The sequence below is a fragment of the Schistocerca serialis genome, chromosome 10, assembly GCF_023864345.2.
Source record: "Schistocerca serialis cubense isolate TAMUIC-IGC-003099 chromosome 10, iqSchSeri2.2, whole genome shotgun sequence".
In the NCBI taxonomy this organism is placed as follows: domain Eukaryota; kingdom Metazoa; phylum Arthropoda; class Insecta; order Orthoptera; family Acrididae; genus Schistocerca; species Schistocerca serialis.
In genome coordinates this window covers 236,353,584-236,372,264 of record NC_064647.1, presented here as the reverse complement: position 1 = coordinate 236,372,264, position 18,681 = coordinate 236,353,584, and the positions used below count along the sequence as shown (strand labels likewise).

Here is an 18,681-nt window from a genome sequence, read left to right as displayed (position 1 = left end):
AGTAAATTAGAAAATTTTACGAAATTTCGTCTTTGTCTCTGTGGATGTTCCGGAAAACTACTGCAGAGACACGTCTCGGACATGCTTTATTAGACTCACCAGACCAATAACAACAAAATAAATGGAAATCGTGCTTTACTTTAACCTCGTGCATTTTTGCGATGGCTTCATAGTAGCGAAGTTGCTAAATTTCAGGCAAATTCTTTTATTAGCCGTAACTCCGTGACGAAACATTTGCGGACGTATGTTTATGTGAACTTTTTTGTTTAGTTTTACTTGTAGGATAACATATTAAAATATTTGCATATCTTCGTGAATTACCCAGTATATGGATCGTGGTAACCCCTTCAGCTTCACCTAAGGCCTGAAGATGGCGCATCGAAGCGCCGAAACTGGTAGCTACACAATAAGTATGATCACAAGGGCGACTGTAGTCGTTTCATTTTCTAGCAATCGAGATATCATTTTATAGCTCTCTCCTTCATGCACACCAGTTACCAAGTACGACATCGCCCGTATTCTATTTTGCTGGCCTCCACCGCCGTATAACGGCCGTATAACGCTGCAGCTGAGACCCTCTAAATTGACTTTCGAGACGCCCGAAGCGCCGTTTGCTTTCTGCCTGTGCAATAAACGGGAGAAACTTACGTTCCGTTTACTGTCGTAATTAGCTCCTAAGTAGCGTCATCTAAATCAGCCGAATGTGGGTCAATGCGACATTTACGGTAGCGTCTGACTTAGGGTGCCGATGGACGCAAGGGAAAAGTAGAAACCCCTGCAGCAAGTAATAACGTACACGTGCAGCGAAACCAGCTTTCGTTAGCCGAGATCAGCTACCACACGTCTGTGTTGTGGCTGCCAGTATTTACCCCGCATAATATCCCTGGTTAGCAGACTTTGCGCCAAATGTCACGATTTAAACTCTAGTCGTCTTCGCACTGTTTCATGAAGCGAGGCCATGTGACGCTGTTGACGGTGATCCGTCTTCGGATGGGGAAGTTAAGCTCTCCGAGCCACCTCCGTGCTATTCGAGAGCAGTAGTTTGTGTGTACTAGCATCGGGATTCAGTCTATCTTCTCTCGTGCTCATCTTTGGGCCACCAACATAGCACCACACTCATTACACTCATCTACTTGTACATTTACATTGTTGTTTTTGTTGTGGTCTTCAGTCCTGAGACTGGTTTGATGCAGCTCTACTCTACCCTGTGCAAGCTTCTTTATCTCCCAGTACCTACTGCAACCTACATCCTTCTGAATCTGCTTAGTGTATTCATCTCTTGCTCTCCCTCTACGATTTTTACCCTCCACGCTGCCCTCCAATACTAAATTGGTGATCCCTTTATGCCTCAGAACATGTCCTACCAACCGATCCCTTCTTCTGGTCAAGTTGTGCCACAAGCTTCTCTTCTCCCCAATCCTATTCAATACTTCCTCATTAATTATGTGATGTACCCGTCTAATCTTGAGCATTCTTCTGTAGCACCACATTTCGAAAGCTTCTATTCTCTTCTTGTCCAAACTATTTATCGTCCACGTTTCACTTCCATACATGGCTACACTCCACACAAATACTTTCAGAAATGACTTCCTGACACTTAAATCTATACTCGATGTTAACAAATTTCTCTTCTTCAGAAACGCTTTCCTTGCCATTGACAATCTACATTTTATATCCTCTCTACTTCGACCATCATCAGTTATTTTGCTCCCCAAATAGCAAAACTCCTTTACTACTTTAAGTGTCTCATTTCCTAATCTAATTCCCTCAGCATCACCCGACTTAATTCGACTACATTCCATTATCCTCGTTTTACTTTTGTTGATGTTCATCTTATATCGTCCTTTCAAGACGCTATCCATTCCATTCAACTGGTCTTCCAAGTCCTTTGCTGTCTCTGACAGAATTACAATGTCATCGGCGAACCTCAAAGTTTTTATTTCTTATCCATGGATTTTAATACCTACTCTGCAATTCACACTCAAGTGCCTGGCAGATGGTTCATCGATCCACTTTCACGCTATTCCTCTACCTTTGCACTCTCGAACAGCGCGCGGGAAAAAATGGTTCAAATGGCTCTGAGCACTATGGGACTTAACTTCTGAGGTCATCAGTCCCCTAGAACTTAGAACTACTTAAACCTAACTAACCTAAGGACATCACACGCATCCATGCCCGAGGCAGGATTCGAACCTGCGACCGAGCGGTCACGCAGTTCCAGACAGTAGCGCCTAGAACCGCTTGGCCACTCCGGCCGGCTTTTGGTGATTTAGTTGACTGAGTTATCCAGTGATTCTTCTGAGTGAAGTCAGTCTGCAGTACTTTCATCAAGTGAAGTAAACCAATGGTTCAACCGCGCGGGAAAGAAGGAACAGTTAAACCTTTGCGTGCGATCTCTGATTTCTCTTATTTTAATTACGGTGGTCATTTCTCCCTATCTAGGGATGGGCGTCAATATTTTCGCATTTGGGGGGAGAAAGTTGGAGACTGAAACTTCGTGGAAAGGTCTCCTCGCAACGAAGACAGCCTTCGTTTTACTGTTTTCCACATCAACTCTGTCCCCTATTTCGCGATAATACAAAAGCTGCTGCCGTTCTTGTGCGTCCTCCTCAGTCCTGTCTGCTAATGACCATACTTCACAGCAGAACGGACAAGTTTAGTGCTTGCATTTCTGTAGCAGATCCGTTGGATCTTCTTAGCGTCCTATCAATAGAACGTAGTCTTTGGTTGGCCTTCCCAACAACATTTTCTGTGGGATCGTTGCAGTTTACGTTGTTCGGAACTGTAGTTCCTAGGTAGTTAGATGCAACATATACACTAAGACACAAGTCTCGCGGAAGAAGAAAACCCTTTCCTATTAGGCTTCCGAACAACAAACAGTCGCTCAGTGATCACTGTGGCAACGAAATGGAAAATGAGAGACATGAAGCGAAATCACCAAATACTTCCCCTAAACGTGTTCCACTTCGGGAAATCGTAATGCAGTTACTCCTTACAGTTGTCACTCGAAAGGATGGATATTAAGGTTAGTAATAGCAGAATAGAGAAAAGAGTTGAAATTTTTCAACAGTGGAGAGGCAACTGCTCCTTGTGAGACACCTGTATGATTCTACAACGACTGTAGCCACACTGTTTGTTGGTTGTAACTGCGTTACGCGTTTCGACTATACATCATTTTCAAAGCCACATATAAAAGCCTTCATATGTGCATATATGAACGTATGAGTACGTCTGTGCTCGTAACAGATGATCACTAGGTACTCATACGTACTCATCCGTTCACTACATGCAGTTGTTTTTATATGAAGGTTTTTATATGTGGCTTTGAAAATGATATGTAGTCGATAAGCGTAAGGCAGTTGCAATCAATAAACAATGCCCAGGGCCAGACGCTGTGTGTTTCGCGTGAGGACGTAAGTGTCAGCTGCTTTCCACACGGTCAGCTTGTAATGGTTCTTTATTTGCGAAACCATTACCACACGCCAACACTATTTTTCGATACCGTAGATTAATGAATATTTTTCTATGTAATGTCTCGTATTTTTCACTCTATTCAAATTTGGTTTCATTTTTATATGTATGTACGTCGATATTTTGAGATGTTGATATCGATATAATATCTAGTGTGAATATCTTTGTACTTATTGTTATCTTTGATGACTTTTGGCGCGGGAGCGCACAGAGTAGTCAAGTTTTTGTATTGAATATGAACAGTCTTGTCTTTGTGTTGGAAATGAAAAGATCAGTCTGAGTTGTGGACAATGAAAAATGTTGTGAGTTTTATTAAGAGCAGTAACGGCTGCGAAATTGTATGATGAAGTAATGTTTTGAACATGCAAAAGTATAAAAAGTTTAATAAATGTGAATTTTTGTGAAAAGCGAGTGTCAAGAACTATTTTCAAGTGACCATTGTTTAAAAAAGTATGAAGCACATTGCAATGGAAAACATAAATCATCAAATTAATCCTGAAAGATTGTCTCGGTAAGTTCTCCAAGTCTGCGTAATTAACAACCGAGTGCCTTTCGCACCAAGCAGCGATAGTCATGCTACCTAGACAACATTTTTAATTACGAGCCAAAGTCAGGGCGAGATCGTCGTTAGATTGCAAATACAATATATATGATATTATTGTTAATTATCTTCAGTAACTGTAATCAATTGATGTGGCAATACCTGCCACATTAAAGACCTTTTAGTTGCGCAATAAAAAGATCATACTTTGAGTGCGCGACGTGATAATTTTTGAACTAGTTTACTGTTAGTGGAGGTATTGTTGTAAGCTCTACGTGGCTGTCCGGAGCTAGCGGTCTAGTGGCTAGCGTTACTGCCTCTGGATCACGGGGTCCCGGATTCGATTCCCGGCCGCGTTCGGGATTTTTGTCCGTCCGGCGACTGGGTGTTTGTGTTGCCCTCATCATCATTCGGCTAGTGGCGAAACTGGAAATGGAAAGATTGGAACTTGCACGGGCGCTGATGACCACGATGTTGAGCGCCCCACAAACCAACACCATCATCATCATCACATCATCTACGTGGCTCTCTCGCGTGTCAGCGAAGCAAACAAGCTCTTTGTTCATGTACCCCATCACACCACTTCAAACACTGTATACGAATACGCTTCATAAATGAAAAATAAACTCCTCGTGTGCGAAGTTTTGGGCACAGATATAAAGACTCGTAAATACCGCGCAACGGCGGATATGTCGGCGATTGTGTTACCAAACGGCTAACCTGGTTCGTGGGGCACATTCCCAGGTCACGTTGCCTGTCTAACGACTTCCAGCGACCATAAAAAATTATTTTCAACATTTCATATGAAGGGTTTATTTCAATAGTGGTACAAGTCCATTACCTCCACTTTTCTGTCTATAATGCTTCTGACATTAATGGTTCAAACAAACAGAAAGAAAGGTTCATCTCTAGCAGGAAGCCATATGCTTGAATATTTCTGGTACCTCAACTGCAGATTTTTTAGTGCTCATTTAACTTTAGGACTCTGTATCTCAGAATGAACAAAAGTGGACTTGTACCACTGTTGAAATAAGCCCTTCATATAATTATGGACCAAATTTAAAATGCCGTAATTATCTACTCATTAAAAGGTATAATCTTATGTTAAAGGTTAAACACAGTGAGCCAAGTAGTACAGTCAGAAAGTCTGTGTGTCTTGTGTCGCAGAGCAGCCCACAGCGCGCAAACTTCTCTGTCTACACTGATGTGGCAAAAGTCACAGGATACCTCTTAATGTCGTGTCAGACCTCTTCCGACCGGCGTAGTGCGTCAACTCGACGTGACACTGCCCCGACAGCCGTCTACAGCTGCGAAAGTTTTTCCGGTGCAAAATTTTCTGCGCGAACTGACCTATCGAGTATACTTCACAAATGTTCGATGGAATTCATGTCTGGCTATGTGAGTTGCCAAATCATTCGCTCGAACTGTTCAGTGTCCTTCAGACCAGTCGCGAACAATTTATGACATGAAACTTCCTGGTAGATTAAAACTGTGTGCCGGACCGAGACTCGAACTCGGGACCTTTGCCTTTCGCGGGCAAGTGCTCTACCAACTGAGCTACCCAAGCACGACTCACGCCCCGTCCTCACAGCTTTACTTCTGCCAGTACCTCGTCTCCTAACTTACAAACTTTACAGAAGCTCTGCTGCGAACCTTGCAGAACTAGCACTCCTGAAAAAAAGCAAAATTTCATTCTGGAAACATCCCCCAGACTGTGGCTAAGCCATGTCTCCGCTATATCCTTTCTTTCAGGAGTGCTAGTTCTGCAAGGTTCGCAGGAGAGCTTCTGTAAAGTTTGGAAGGTAGGAGACGAGGTACAGGCAGAAGTAAAGCTGTGAGGACGGGGCGTGAGTCGTGCTTGGGCAGCTCAGATGGTAGAACACTTGCCCGTGAATGGCAAAGATCCCGAGTTCGAGTCTCGGTCCGGCGCACAGTTTTAATCTGCCAGGAAGTTTCATATCAGCGCACACTCCGCTGTAGAGTGAAAATTTCATTCTAGAAATTTATGGCATGGTGACATAACGCATTGTCATCCACAAAAATTCCATCGTTGTTTGGGAATATGAAGTCCTTGAATAGCTGCAAATGGTCTCCAACTAGTCGAAAATAACCATTGCCAGTCAAATGGTTCAAATGGCTCTGAGCACTATGGGGCTTAACTTCTGAGGTCATCAGTCACCTAGAACTTAGAACTATTTAAACCTAACTAACCTAAGGACATCACACACAGCCATGCCCGCGGCAGGATTCGAACCTGCGACCGTAGCAGTCACGCGGTTCCGGACTGAAGTGCCCAGAACCACACGGCCACCGCGGCCGGCCATTTCCAGTCAATGATCGTTTCAGTTAGACCAGTCCCCACGCCCGGGTTCCCGGGTTCGATTCCCGGCGGGGTCAGGGATTTTCTCTGCCGCGTGATGACTGGATGTTGTGTGATGTCCTTAGGTTAGTTAGGTTTAAGTAGTTGTAAGTTCTAGGGGACTGATGATCATAGATGTTAAGTCCCATAGTGCTCAGAGCCATTTGAACCATTTGATCCAGTCCCTGTAACACAGTCCACAGCTTTAAGGAGGCAGCAGCAGCTTTGCACAGTGCCTTGTTGACAACAACAACGGCTTCGTGGGGTCTGTGACACACTCGACCTCTACCAACAGATCTTACCAACTGAAATTGGGAATCATCTGACCAGGCCACGGTTTCCCAGCCGTCTACGTTCCTACCGATATGGTCCCGAGCCCAGGAGAGGGGCTGCGGGCGATGTGGTGCTGTTAGCAAAGGTACTCGCGTCGGTCGTCTGCTGCCACAGCCCATTAACGCCAAAAATCGCTGCACTTCCTAATGTTTATGTCCGTCGTACGCCCCACACTGATTTTTTAAGTACGCTGTTTAGGTTTTTATATTTGTAACGTCACGTAGCGCTCTGTATGAAAATCACTGACTGTGCTGTCTGCAGTCTGTGGCTGGTTTGCATTGTTGGAATATTTGCCACTGTTCTATGTAAGTAGGCTGTTTAGGTTTTCATGTTGGTAACGCCACGTAGCGCTCTGTATGAAAATCACTGACTGTGCTGTGTGCAGTCTGTGGCTGGTTGGCATGGTTGGAATAGTCGCTATTGTTGGATGTGAACAGCGCGAAGCGTTGCGCATTTGGAGGTGAGCCGCCAGCAGTGGTGGATGTGGGGAGAGAGATGGCAGAATTTTAAGAGCGAACGATCTGGACGTGTGTCCGCGAGAAAGAGTAAATTTGTAAGGCTGGATGTCATGAACTGATATATATATTATGACTTTTGAACACTATTAAGGTAAATACATTGTTTGTTCTCTATCAAAATCTTTCATTTGCTAACTATGCCTATCAGTAGTTAGTCCCTTCAGTAGTTTGAATCTTTTATTTAGCTGGCAGTATTGGCGCTCGCTGTATTGCACTAGTCCGAGTAACGAAGATTTTTGTGAGGTAAGTGCTGTGTTGGCAGAAGAGCCAACACCGTGTTGCTAGAGGAGGCCGAAATGCACGCGTTTAATTACACGCAGACTGGCGTGAGGTCTGGAACAGGTCAGAGAAATAAGACTAGCAAAACAGGCGGTACTGGTAGAATACTTAACTTTAATCCACAATCGGTGAACATCTCTCTTGACTGTACATGCTTCATTAGATAAATATCAATTGAATACGGCGCCTTGCTGGGTCGTAGCAAATGACGTAGCTGAAGGCTATGCTAACTGTCGTCTCGGCAAATGAGAGCGTAATTTGTCAGTGAACCATTACTATGAACGTCGGCTGTACCACTGGGGCGAGTGCTAGTAAGTCTCTGTAGACCTGCCGTGTGGTGGCGCTCGGTCTGCAATCACTGACAGTGGCGACACGCGGGTCCGACGTATACTAATGGACCGCGGCCGATTTAAAGGCTACCACCTAGCAAGTGTGGTGTCTGGCGGTGACATCACAGTAAGTGATTCGTGAAAGGTATAGGTTATTGTTAGTCAGGGCCATTCTTTTGTAGAGATTATTGAAAGTCAGACTGCGTTGCGCTAAAAATATTGTCTGTCAGTTTAGTGTTGATCAGTATAGGTAAAGAACGAAATGTCTGAGTACGTTCAGTTCTGCTCAGCTATTTGAAAATCAAATAATGTAAGAGGTTTATCAGCACAGTAATTCATAAGTTTTTTCTAAGGGGATGTTTGAATTTCTGCAATTACTTCACGGGGAGTTGCTTGTCTCTTAGCACAAACAACTGCAAGCAAACGCCGCTGCTCTCCGTAGTTAAGTGAAGACCATCAGCCCCTGCATTGTCCGTAGTGAGAGGTAATTCCTGAAATTTAGTGTTCTCGGAAACACTCCTGACACAGTGGATCGCGGAATATTGAATTCCCGAACCATTTCCAAAATGGAATGTCCCATGCGTCTAGCTGAAAAAACAATTCCGCGTTCAGAGTCTATTAATTCCCGTCGCGCAGCCATAATCAGCCCGCAAACACTTTCACAAGAACCTATTGACTACAAATGACAGTTGTACCAATGCACTGCCCATTCGTGTCTTGTGTACGCGATACTACCCTCATCTGTATGTGTGCATATCGTCGTCCCGCGACTTTTGTCACGTCAGTGAGAAATAGCGACACGATACTGTCGCATACGAGGTAATGCGTGAGAAGCCAGGATGTCCGTGACATACAGTTATGCCATCAGAGTTCCATCAATCACGACAGCTTTGACATTAGCAGATGGCTGTACACACCACGAAACCTGGAATATCACATCTGTGTCTCTCCAAAACGTTAGAAGAACGGGACCTCTCCCCAGACCGCCGCCATACTGCCGAAGATGAGCACAGTGCGATACCATTCGTCAGCGTTCTATACTTCCCGGTCACTCCACCACACCAAACCCGTCCATTTGTGTTGTGGTGCCAACAGCACCCTACACGTGGACCGGTAATATCCAAGTCTGGCTGCTACCAGTTTCTGACCAACGGTGCGGAATGACAGACAATGATCCAGCGGGTCCATTACTTGTGTTCTCGAATCGCAGGCGAAGGTGTGAAGGGGTTACGATATGCTTGGTGCACCAGCGATCCTCCGTTGGGGCGGTCAGACATGATCGATTGGAGCCCTAACGATGGGTTTGCCTGCCCTCACGTTTCCACGCTCTCCAACATCAGGCCACTGTCACATCAAAATGTCCCACACATGTCGATACTTTACGATTCGACCAGCCAGCCATAATGGGCCCTACAATGAGACTCCTTTCAAATTTTGTCAGGTGCTGATAACGCTGTCTCACACGAGTACACGATTCTCGGGGCCCTACACAGTGATCACTCAGCTTCTGACGCTGTCCGCGCCCCTTATATACCCTACCAGATCACCAGGACTGGTAACGCCAGCTGTTTACGAAGTTCAAGCCTGAATACGGTTCGACCTATACGCCAACAATACAGAAACCTTCCTCGCAAATTAGTCTCACCTAGTAGTGAAATCCGTACCAAAATCACTACAGTAGTTCCTGAGATTTGCCTTCACATACAGACACAAAAACGCGTCGTGGACTACAAATTACTAATGTGTACACTGATCTGCCATCTCATGCATACAACTTGCTGACAAGAATGATACACTGAAGAACGGAAAATAAAACTGAGGATATGTAAGATAACGATCGCTTTTCGTTTACGAAAAGTAAAGGTACCAGAGGAGCAGTTCTGACGTTCCAGTTGACAATAGCTGAAGACTGGAGCAAAACCAAGATAGGTCGTAGGCTTTGTCGACATATGAAAAGCGTTCGATAGTGTAACATGGTGCAAGACGATCAAAATCCTGAGAAAGATAGGGGTAAGCTGTGGCGAAAGATGGGTTATACATAATGTGGAAGAATAGGACTGGAAGACCAAGAACGAAATACTTGGATTAAGAAGGGTATAAGACATGTATGTAGTGTTTCGCCCCTGCTGCTGTTGCTTGTATACGTTGAGAAAGCAATAACAGAAACAAAAGAGAGGTTCAAGTGTAGGATTAGAATTCAAGGTAAAAGGATATCGGCGTTAAGATTCAATGATGAAATTGCTATCCTCAATGAAAGTGAAGAAGAATTACAGGATCTGTTCAGTGGAATGAAAATCTAATGAGTACAGAATACGGACTGACAGTAAATCGAAGAAAGACGAAAGTAATGAGAAGTAGCAGAAATGAGAACAGTGAGAAACTTAAGATGAAAATCGTTGAACACGAAGTGAATGCAGTTAAGAAAATCTGCTGTTTAGGCAGCAAAATAACTCGTGATCGAGGGAAGTAGGGAGGACATAAAAATCAGACTATCACTGGAGAAAAGGGCATTCTGGTATCAATCATGGGCCTTGATTTGAGGAAGAAATTTCTGAGAATGTACGTTTGGAGCACAGCATTGTATGGTAGTGAGAAATGGACTGTGGGGAAACCGGAAAAGAAGAGAATAGAAGCAATTGACGTGTGCTGCTACAGAAGAGTGTTGGAAATCAGGTGAAGCGATAAGGTAAGGAATGAGGAAGTTCTACAGAGAGCAGACCGGGGTAGCCGTGGACGCCTTGCCACGGTTCGTGCGCCTGCCCCCGTCGGAGGTTCGAGTCCACTCTTGGGCATGAGTGTGTATGTTGTCCTTAGTTTAAGTTAGTTTAAGTTAGATTAGGTAGTGTGTAAGCTTAGGGACCGATGACCTCACCAGTTTGGACCCATAGAACTTAGCACAAATTTCCTAATTTTCTACAGAGAACCGGCGAGGAAAGCAATGTGTGATTAACACTGACAAAAAGAAGGGACAGGATAGTAAGTTAGATTAAATAGTGTTTAAGCCTAGGGACCGATGACCACAGCAGTTTGGTCCCATGGAGCTTACCACAAATTTCCAAATTTTCTACAGAGAATAGGCGAGGAAAGCAATGTGTGGTTAACACTGAGAAGAAGAAGGCACATAATGGTAGGACATCTGTTAAGACATCAAGGAATAACCTCCATGGTACTAGAAGGAGCTGTAGAAGGCAAAAACTGAAGAACAAGACAGAGATTTGAATGCATCCAGCAAATAATTGAGGACATAGGTTGCAAGTGTCACTGTAAGATGAAGAGGTTGGCAGAGAAGAGGAATTCGTGGTGGGCCACATAAAACTGGTCAGAAGGCTGATGATTCAAAAAAATGTTGGACTCCTGAAGAATCCCAACCTCCTTTCAGAAAAAAAAAATGAGTTTCATTGAAACGTCCCCTTAGAGAAACTATTGAATTACTGTGCTGGTAAACCCCTTACGTTATTTGATTTTCAAACAGCTGAGCAGAACTGAACGTACTCAGACATTTCGCTCTTTACTTATTCTGATCAACACTAAACTAACACACAGTATTTTTAGCGCAACGCAATTTCACTTTCAAAAAATCCCTACAAAAGAATGGCCCTGACTAACAATAACCTATACCTTTCATCAATCACTTACCTCATAAAAATCTTCGTTACTCGAACTACTGCAATACAGCGAGCGCCAATACTGCCAGCGAAATAAAAGATTCTAACTACATCATTACTTATTGAATGCCCCTAGTAGATATTGTAGACATCTGATCTTTAGAGCCAAATATCCCAATATGCACAGCAATTCACCAGCTGGGAATAGCTAGTGGTGGGGGATGGGGGGAGGGGGAACATGTAGCTGTGGCATTCGCCTGATGACCAGGGGAAAACCCCCGAAAACCTCGGTCAGCTTCGGAGCTAGTAGTGACTAAAAGGACGAAGAGCTGGAGATGCGGTAGTGGAGCTGTAGGTGGTGGAGAGAGTCGCAGACGCACTCACCGTGGTTGCCATGGCGTCCCGTGTGGTCTCCGGACGGCTGCGGCTGCTGCTGGTGGTCTTGTCTGTGAGACGGCGCCTGCCGGCGGTCCGCTTTATACCGCCGCGGCCTCGTGGTGATGGTGGTGGGGAGCCTGGAGAGACAGACGGACGCCGCTGAGGTAGCCTCCCCGACGGCCGACGGCCGTGAGCGCGGACCCCGGGGGAACAGTAAAAAACAGCGGCGGCGACATTGGCGCTTTTATCGAGTTTTCCGCGGGGCGCAGAAAACAGCGAGGCTCTCTGCACTACTGTAGCGGGGGCCGTTTCCTCCGCGAGATTAGCTGAGTAACGATGCTTTCTCCCTGCGAACGGTACAGGACAGGTAGATATACTATACAAGTCCTGTGAAGCAATGACCGTGGTGCCAGGAACAAAATGGTCTGGCCGTTAACAGCAGAAGGAGCAGCAAATAACTAATTGCTAACTACCACCTTAGCGCCCGCTCCTTCGCTTGTATATCCATATGAACCAAAACAAAATTAATTTTATGAACACACATTATTCCCACTGAAAAATTAATCTATTAACCCTTTGTATGTCAACAGTTTAAATTGAACTGACATAGCTAAAAGTACGTTGAGGCGATAAAGGTCATGGGATACCCCTAATGTGGGGTCGGAACTACACCACTAGCCATTAAAATTGCTACACCACGAAGACGACGTGCTACAGACGCGAAATTTAACCGACAGGAAGAAGATGCTGTGATATGCAAATGATTAGCTTTTCAAAGCATTCACACAAGGTTGCCTCCGGTGGCGACACCTACACCGTGCTGACATGAGGAAAGTTTCCAACCGATCCTCATACACAAACAGCTGTTGACCGGCGTTGCCTGGTGAAACGTTGTTTGCTGCCTCGTGTAAGGAGGAGAAATGCGTAGCATCGCGTTTCCGACTGTTAAAGGTCAGATTGTAGCCTATCGCGATTGCGGTTTATCGTATCGCGACATTGCTGCTCGCGTTGGTCGAGATCCAATGACTGTTAGCAAAATATGGTTTCGGTGGATTCAGGAGGGTAACACGGAACGCCGTGCTGGATCCCAACGGCCTCGTATCACTAGCAGTCGAGATGACAGGCATCTTATCCGCACGGCTCTAACGGATCGTGTAGCCACGTCTCGAACCCTCAGTCAACAGATGGGGACGCTTGCAAAGTCAACAACCATCTGCACGAACAGTTTGCAGCAGCACGGACTACCAGCTCGGAGACCGTGGCTGCGGTTACCCTTGACGCTGTATCAGAGACAGGAGCGCCTATGATGCTGTACCCAACCACAAACTTGGGTGCACGAACGACAAAACATCATTTTTTCGGACGAATCCAGGTTCTGTTTACAGAATCATGATGGTCACATTCGTGTTTGGTGACATCGCGGCGAACGCACATTGGAAGCGTGTATTCGTCATCGCCATACTGGCGTATCACCCGGCGTGATGGTATGGGGTGCCATTGGTTACACGTCTTGGTCACCTCTTGTTCCCATTGACGGCACTTTGAACAGTGAACGTTGCATTTCAGATGTGTTACGACGCGTGGCTGTACGCTTCCTTCGGTCCCTGCGAAACCCTACATTTCAGCAGGATAATGCACGACCGCATGTTGCAGGTCCTGTACGGGCCTTTCTGGATACAGAAAATGCTCGACTGCTGCTGCCCTGGCCAGCACATTCTGCAGATCTCTCACCAAATGAAAATGTCTGGTCAATAGCAACTGGCTCGTCACAATATGCCAGTCACTACTCTTGATGAACTGTGGTATCGTGTTGAAGCTGCACGGGCATCTGTACCTGTACACGCTATCCAAGCTCTGTTTGACTCAATGCCCGGGCGTATCAAGGCCGTTATTACGGTCAGAGGTGGTTGTTCTGGGTGCTGATTTCTCAGGATCAATGCACCCAAATTGCGTGAAAATGTGATCACACGTCGGTTCTAGTATAATATATTTGTCCAATGAATACCCGTTTATCAACTGCATTTCTTCTTGGTGTAGCAATTTTAATGGCCAGTAGTGTACTTTTGACGGGCCTATTGCTGCAGCTCGACGTGGCATGGACTGTACAAGTCGTTATTGAGTCCCCTGGAGGGATACTGAGCCGTGGTGCTATTTTATCCGCCCGCAACTGCGAAAGTGTAGCCGAAGCAGGATTTTGTCTACGAACAGATACCTCGATTGTGTCTCATAAATGTTCGATGAGATTCAAGTGGCGCGATCTGCGTGGCCAAATCATTCTCTCGAATTGTCCAGAATGTTCTTCAAACCAACCGCGAACAACTATGGCCCCCTGACATGGCTTATTGTATTCCATAAAAATTTCGTCGTTGTTTGGGAACACGAAGTACATGAAAGCCTTCAAATGGTCTGCAAGTAGCTGAACAAAACCATTTCCAGTCCATTCCAAGTACACACATCATTATGGAGCCGCTACCGGCTTGCACAGTGCATTGTTGACAACTTGGATCGATGGCATCGTGGAGTCTGAGCAACAGTCGAACCCAACCATCGACCAAAGGAAATCTAGACTCATCTGACCAGGCCACGATTTTGCAGTCCCCTAGGGTCGAAACGATATGTTCACGAACCCAGGAGGTGCGCTGCAGGCGATGTCGGGCTGTCAGCAAAAGGACTCGCGTCGGTCGACAGCTGCCACAGTCCATTAATGTCGAATTTCGCTGCACTGTCCTAACAGATACGTTGTTCGTCGTACGTCCCACATCGATATAATCGATTATTCTACGCAATGTTGCTTGTCTGTTAGCACTGACCACTCTAGTCAAACGCCGCTGCTCTCGGTTCTTAAGCGACGACCGTAGGCCACTGCGTTGTCCGTAGTGAGAAGTAATGCCTGAAATTTGGTGTTCGCAGGATACACTTGACACTGTGGATCTAGGAATATTGAATTCCTGAGCAATTTCCAAATTTAATGCCCAGTACGTCAAGGCTCAGGGAGTAGACAACATTCCATTAGAACTACTGACAGCCTTGGGAGAGCCAGTCCCGACAAAATTCTACCATCTGGTGAGCAAGGTGTATGAAACAGGCGAAATTCCCTCAGACTTCAAGAAGAATATAATAATTCCAATCCCAAACATAGCAGGTGTTGACAGATGTGAAAATTACCGAACTATCAGTTTAATAAGTCACGGCTGCAAAATACTAACGCGAATTCTTTACAGACGAATGGAAAAACTGGTAGAAGCCGACGTCGGGGAAGATCAGTTTGGATTCCGTAGAAATGTTGGAACACGTGAGGCAATACTGTCCCTACGACTTATCTTAGAAGAAAGATTAAGGAAAGGCAAACCTACGTTTCTAGCATTTATAGACTTAGAGAAAGCTTTTGACAATGTTGATTGGAATACTCTCTTTCAAATTCTGAAGGTGCAGGGGTAAAATACAGGGCGCGAAAGGCTATTTCAATTTTTACAGAAAGCAGATGGCAGTCATACGAGTCGAGGTGTATGAGAGGGAAGCAGTGGTTGGGAAGGGAGTGAGACAGGGTTGTAGCCTCTCCCCGATGTTATTCAATCTGTATATTGAACAAGCAGTGAAGGAAATAAAAGAAAAATTCGGAGTGGGTATTAAAACCCATGGAGAAGAAATAACAATCCCAAAGAAAGCAGGTGTTGACAAATGTGAAAATTACCGAACTATCAGTTTAATAAGTCACGGCTGCAAAATACTAACGCGAATTCTTTACAGACGAATGGAAAAACTGGTAGAAACCGACGTCGGGGAAGATCAGTTTGGATTCCGTAGAAATGTTGGAACACGTGAGGCAATACTGACCTTACGACTTATCTTAGAAGAAAGATTAAGGAAAGGCAAACCTACGTTTCTAGCATTTATAGACTTAGAGAAAGCTTTTGACAATGTTGATTGGAATACTCTCTTTCAAATTCTGAAGGTGCAGGGGTAAAATACAGGGCGCGAAAGGCTATTTCAATTTTTACAGAAAGCAGATGGCAGTCATACGAGTCGAGGTGTATGAGAGGGAAGCAGTGGTTGGGAAGGGAGTGACACAGGGTTGTAGCCTCTCCCCGATGTTATTCAATCTGTATATTGAACAAGCAGTGAAGGAAATAAAAGAAAAATTCGGAGTGGGTATTAAAACCCATGGAGAAGAAATAACAATCCCAAAGAAAGCAGGTGTTGACAAATGTGAAAATTACCGAACTATCAGTTTAATAAGTCACGGCTGCAAAATACTAACGCGAATTCTTTACAGACGAATGGAAAAACTGGTAGAAACCGACGTCGGGGAAGATCAGTTTGGATTCCGTAGAAATGTTGGAACACGTGAGGCAATACTGACCTTACGACTTATCTTAGAAGAAAGATTAAGGAAAGGCAAACCTACGTTTCTAGCATTTATAGACTTAGAGAAAGCTTTTGACAATGTTGATTGGAATACTCTCTTTCAAATTCTGAAGGTGCAGGGGTAAAATACAGGGCGCGAAAGGCTATTTCAATTTTTACAGAAAGCAGATGGCAGTCATACGAGTCGAGGTGTATGAGAGGGAAGCAGTGGTTGGGAAGGGAGTGAGACAGGGTTGTAGCCTCTCCCCGATGTTATTCAATCTGTATATTGAACAAGCAGTGAAGGAAATAAAAGAAAAATTCAAAGTGGGTATTAAATCCATGGAGAAGAAATAACAACTTTGAGTTTCGCCGATGACAGTGTAATTCTGTCAGATGTTAGGTTAGGTTAGGTTAGGTTAGTGTTGTTTAACGTCCCGTCGACAACGAGGTCATTAGAGACGGAGCGCAAGCTCGGGTGAGGGAAGGATGGGGAAGGAAATCGGCCGTGCCCTTTCAAAGGAACCATCCCGGCATTTGCCTGAAACGATTTAGGGAAATCACGGAAAACCTAAATCAGGATGGCTGGAGACGGGATTGAACCGTCGTCCTCCCGAATGCGAGTCCAGTGTGCTAACCACTGCGCTACCTCGCTCGGTAATTCTGTCAGAGACAGCAAAGGACTTGGAAGAGCAGTTGAACGGAATGGACAGTATCTTGAAAGGAGGGTAAAAAATGAACACCAACAAAAGCAAAACGAGGGTAATGGAATGTAGTCGAATTAAGTCGGGTGATGCTGCGGGAATTAGATTAGGAAATGAGACACTTAAAGTAGTAAAGGAGTTTTGCTATTTGGGGAGCAAAGTAAATGATGATGGTCGAAGTAGAGAGGATATAAAATGTAGACTGGCAATGGCAAGGAAAGCGTTTCTGAAGAAGAGAAATTTGCTAACATCGAGTATAGATTTAAATGTCAGGAAGTCGTTTCTGAAAGTATTTGCATGGAGTGTAGCCATGTATGGAAGTGAAACGTGGGCGATAAATAGTTTAGACAAGAAGAGAATAGAAGCTTTCAAAATGTGGTGCTACAGAAGAATGCTGAGGATTAGATGGGTAGATCATATAACTAATGAGGAGGTATTGAATAGGATTGGGGAGAAGAGAAGTCTGTGGCACAACTTGACTAGAAGAAGGGATCTGTTGGTAGGACATGTTTTGAGGCATCAAGGGATCACCAATTTAGTATTGGAGGGCAGCGTGGAGGGTAAAAATCGTAGAGGGAGAGCAAGAGGTGAATACACTAAGCAGATTCAGAAGGATGTAGGCTGCGGTAGGTACTGGGAGATGAGGAAGCTTGAACAGGATAGAGTAGCATGGAGAGCTGCATCAAACCAGTCTCAGGACTGAAGACCACAACAACAACAACAATGTCTAGCTCCAACTACCATTCCACGTTCAAACTCAGTTAATTTCCTTCGTGCGCCCATAATCACTTCGGAATCCTTTTCACACGAATCACCTGAAGTACAAACGACGGCACCACCAATGCACTGCCCTTGCGTACCTTGTGCAAGCGATACTGCCGCTTTCTGTATAAGTGCATGTCACTGTCCTATCAATTTTTGTTATTTCAGTGGATGTTCTATAGCAGATACGATATGAAAGCACTCCGTCTTCAGGCCACGAGTGGCCTACCGGGACCATCCGACCGCCGTGTCATCCTCCGAGGAGGATGCGGATAGGAGGGGCGTGTGGTCAGCACACCGCTCTCCCGGTCGTTATGATGGTTTTCTTGACCGAAGCCGCTACTATTCGGTCCAGCAGCTCCTCAATTGGCATCACGAGGCTGAGTGCACCCCGAAAAATGGCAACAGCGCATGGTGGCTGGATGGTCACCCATGCAAGTGCCGGCCTCGCCCGACAGCGCTTAACTTCGGTGATCTCACGGGAACCGGTGTAGCCACTGCGGCAAGGCCGTTGCCGAGATGTGATATGAGGGAAAAATAATTTAGCTAGTCATTTCTTTCAAACAAGAGAACTTTTATCAAAAGAGGTGTGGGTTGCATTTCTGCAACATTCTTATATCGAGGCACAATTTTTGCTTATGAAATATAGCATTGCAAGTGTGCTACTCGATATGAAACATGAATGTGTTATTGATTTTGCTAAAACAGAGAGGAACACTACACTTTTCACTCATGGTCTCTGCATAATCTGTACATTTAGGAAATTTTCTTTTAATCCTCTCGTTAGTCCACACTGGCCAATGACAAGCTTGTTCCTGACTTACAGATTTTGCTAGAAATTGCTGTGTGGAGCCTTTGTGTTTCTTTGGGTGAATATCCTGTTCACCAAACCCCTTAATTTTCTGCATCTGCATGGTCATGTGTTTAGACTGCACAATACCTCTTCCATATGAAGTAGGGATTATGCTGAATTCATTACTTTCCGTGCCGGCCGCGGTGGTCTCGCGGTTCTAGGCGCGCAGTCCGGAACCGTGCGACCGCTACGGTCGCAGGTTCGA

General features: G+C 45.1%; 1 protein-coding gene across 1 annotated transcript in view; it reads right to left on the bottom strand.

Annotated features, from left to right (window-relative positions):
• The window catches only part of LOC126424863 (uncharacterized), an 85,929-nt gene extending 74,057 nt beyond the window's left edge, over window positions 1-11,872 (bottom strand). Inside the window, exon 1 of the mRNA XM_050087678.1 lies at window positions 11,820-11,872. Within this exon, the coding sequence (XP_049943635.1) occupies window positions 11,820-11,831 (12 nt within the window). The 5' untranslated portion in view covers window positions 11,832-11,872. The remainder of the gene's footprint in view (window positions 1-11,819) is intronic.
• Between the last annotated feature and the right edge of the window lie 6,809 nt (window positions 11,873-18,681).